We start from the raw sequence: 2,561 nt of genomic DNA, 5'->3' as shown, positions 1-2,561 counted from the left end.
TTCATCACTGAGTGGGGAGCATTTGCATATACAGTGATGAGTTTTGGGTTGAAGAATGGTCCACCTTCCTTCAACTTTGTGGCTCATAAGACATTTGAACCTTATCTTCAGGCTTTTATGAGGGTTTTTGTAGATGACTTTTCAGTATTTGGAAAGAAGGATCAACATTTGGTTCACTTGAAGTTATGTTTGGAAAGATGCAGACTGTTTCACATGGCCTTGAATCCATATAAAAGTGTACTTGCAGTCAGGAGTGGTATTTTATTGGGACATGTAGTATCTGATGATGGGATGGCCATTGATGCCAAAAAGATTGAAGCAATTCAGGAAGCCAAATCACCTCAGAATGTGAAGGAGCTCAGTAGGTTTGTGGGCCAGGTGAAGTGGCACTCAAGGTATATTAGATATTTGGCTAATATATGTGCACCTTTGACTCATCTTACAAAGAAAGATGTTGCCTTTAAATGGGATGAACCACAGGAGACAGCCTTTCAAATGTTAAAGAAAATGCTATCAGTAGCACCAATACTGCAGCCTCCTGATTGGACATTGCCTTTCCATGTTTTTGTTGATGCATCGGATATTGCAATTGGAGATGTGTTGATGCACGAAAAGGTCAGGGGATGGTATAGACCGTTGTATTATGCAAGTAGGATGTTGACACCAGCAGAGAAGAATTACACTGTGACTGAGAGAGAAGATTTGGGCATGGTATATTCATTAAATAAGTTCAGGCATTACTTACTCAGTAACAGGGTGATGTTTCATGTTGATCACCAAGCTTTGTTGTACTTGGTTAAGAAGCCTATGCTTACAGGGAGATTAGCAAGGTGGATGTTGCTTTTGTAGGAATTTGAGTTTGTGATTATTCATACTCCTGGGAAAGACCATGCTGTGGCAGATTATTTGAGCAGACTGGAAACAGGGGAATCTCCAACAGGTGTGGATGATCAGTTACCTGATGCATGTTTATTTTCAGTTCAGCAAGAAGTTCCAGATTCTTCGGATGATTAGATGTTGGTGTACCTAACTGATGGGGTTATGCCAGGAGAGTTTTCACCTGATCAAAGGAAGAAATTTGCATTGAAAAGAAGACCATTTTTGGTGATTGCAGGAGCATTATACAAGAAGGGTATTGATTAAGTGATAAGAAGGTGTGTTCCAGAATTTGAACAGTCAGCAGTTCTACAGGAAGCTCATTATGGACAAGCTGGTGGAAATTTTTCAGGAGACATTACATGAAAGAAAATTTTGCAGGTAGGTTTGTGGTGGCCTACTTTGTTAAAAGATGCACATGAGTATGCCAAAAGATGTGTAGTGTGTTAGAAGCTTGGTCAACCAGACAATAGGGACAGGATGTCGGATCATCCTATTCTACCCCTGGAACCTTTTCAAAAATGGGGTATGGACTTTGTAGGACCAGTGAAGCCCACTAGCTCGAGGGGGAACATGTACGTTTTGGTTGCTATAGATTATTGTACTAAGTGGGTGGAAGCTGTGGCACTGAAGGATAACAAAGTAGCCAGTGTGGAAAAGTTTTTGTATCATAACATTATGACAAGATTTGGGTGTCCAGTTGAGTTGTTGAGTGATAGGGGGACACATTTTTTGAATGAGGTCATACATGAGCTGACTAAAACTCATATGATATTACACAAGAAGTCTACCCCATATCATCCCCAGGCTAATGGACAGGCAGAGAGTAGCAACAAAATTCTGGTTAAAATTCTGAAAAGAGTTGCAGGATGATCATAAGGATTGGGACCTAAAGTTGGATTCAGCTCTGTGGTCATTCAGAACTGCTTTCAAAGTCACCACAGGGATGACACCTTTCAGGTTGGTCTATGGGTTGGAAGCTGTAGTACCTATGGAATTTGTGGTACCTAGCTTGAGAATTTCTGTTGAGAAAATGTCTCCTGCATTGTTAGTAAAGCATAGAAGTAAGTATTTGATGCAGCTAGAAGAGGACAGGCTGGTGAGTTCTTACATCACTGAGATTATCCAGAGGCGAAGACAAGCTTGGGTAGCTATGAATGTCAAGTTCAAACTTTTTAAAGTGGGAGATTGGGTGATGCTGTATAATTCTAGGCTTGGTCCATTCCCAGGGAAATTGACTTTGAGGTATAAGGGTCCTTATCAGATTGTTGAAGATTTAGGCCAAGGCACATTTATAGTTGCTGATGTGTTTGGAACCAGAGTGGACAAACCAGTTAATGGATTCAGGTTAAAGAAATTTCAAGGTAAACCACCTCACCTTGACTGGTTGACACCAAAAGTGGTAGAAGCTGCTTTGTGTGAGGCAGTTGAATTAACAGATTTTTAGAGTCAGCAAGCATTGCTATTAGGTGACTATGGTATTAGAAGTGATGTTGATAAGGGTTTCAACAGAGAACAAGTTATGAAGGAAGGCAGGAGGAGTGCTTGACAAGGTTCTGATGAGTGGATATTCAATTCACATAAACATAATCCAGTATGCAGTCATCTAGTGTGGTTCATCGGATGTTGGTTGGTCGGAATCTGGTCCATCGGCATTTACTGGATCGGAATTTCTAAACCTGGCA

General features: G+C 40.8%; 1 protein-coding gene across 1 annotated transcript; it reads left to right on the top strand.

The window, feature by feature from the left end:
* The first annotated feature begins 1,356 nt into the window (after nucleotides 1–1,356).
* LOC147459929 (uncharacterized) lies at nucleotides 1,357–2,323 on the top strand. The gene is made up of 2 exons (XM_086511650.1): nucleotides 1,357–1,617; nucleotides 1,745–2,323. The coding sequence occupies exons 1-2, from the start codon at nucleotides 1,357–1,359 to the stop codon at nucleotides 2,321–2,323; spliced, it is 840 nt and encodes a 279-aa protein (XP_086367776.1).
* The last annotated feature ends 238 nt before the right edge of the window (nucleotides 2,324–2,561 follow it).

The sequence above is a fragment of the Adiantum capillus-veneris genome, chromosome 4 (genome assembly GCF_014529385.1).
Source record: "Adiantum capillus-veneris isolate H3 chromosome 4, ASM1452938v2, whole genome shotgun sequence".
Taxonomy (NCBI): Eukaryota; Viridiplantae; Streptophyta; class Polypodiopsida; order Polypodiales; family Pteridaceae; genus Adiantum; species Adiantum capillus-veneris.
This window is presented reverse-complemented; position numbering and strand designations above follow the sequence as displayed.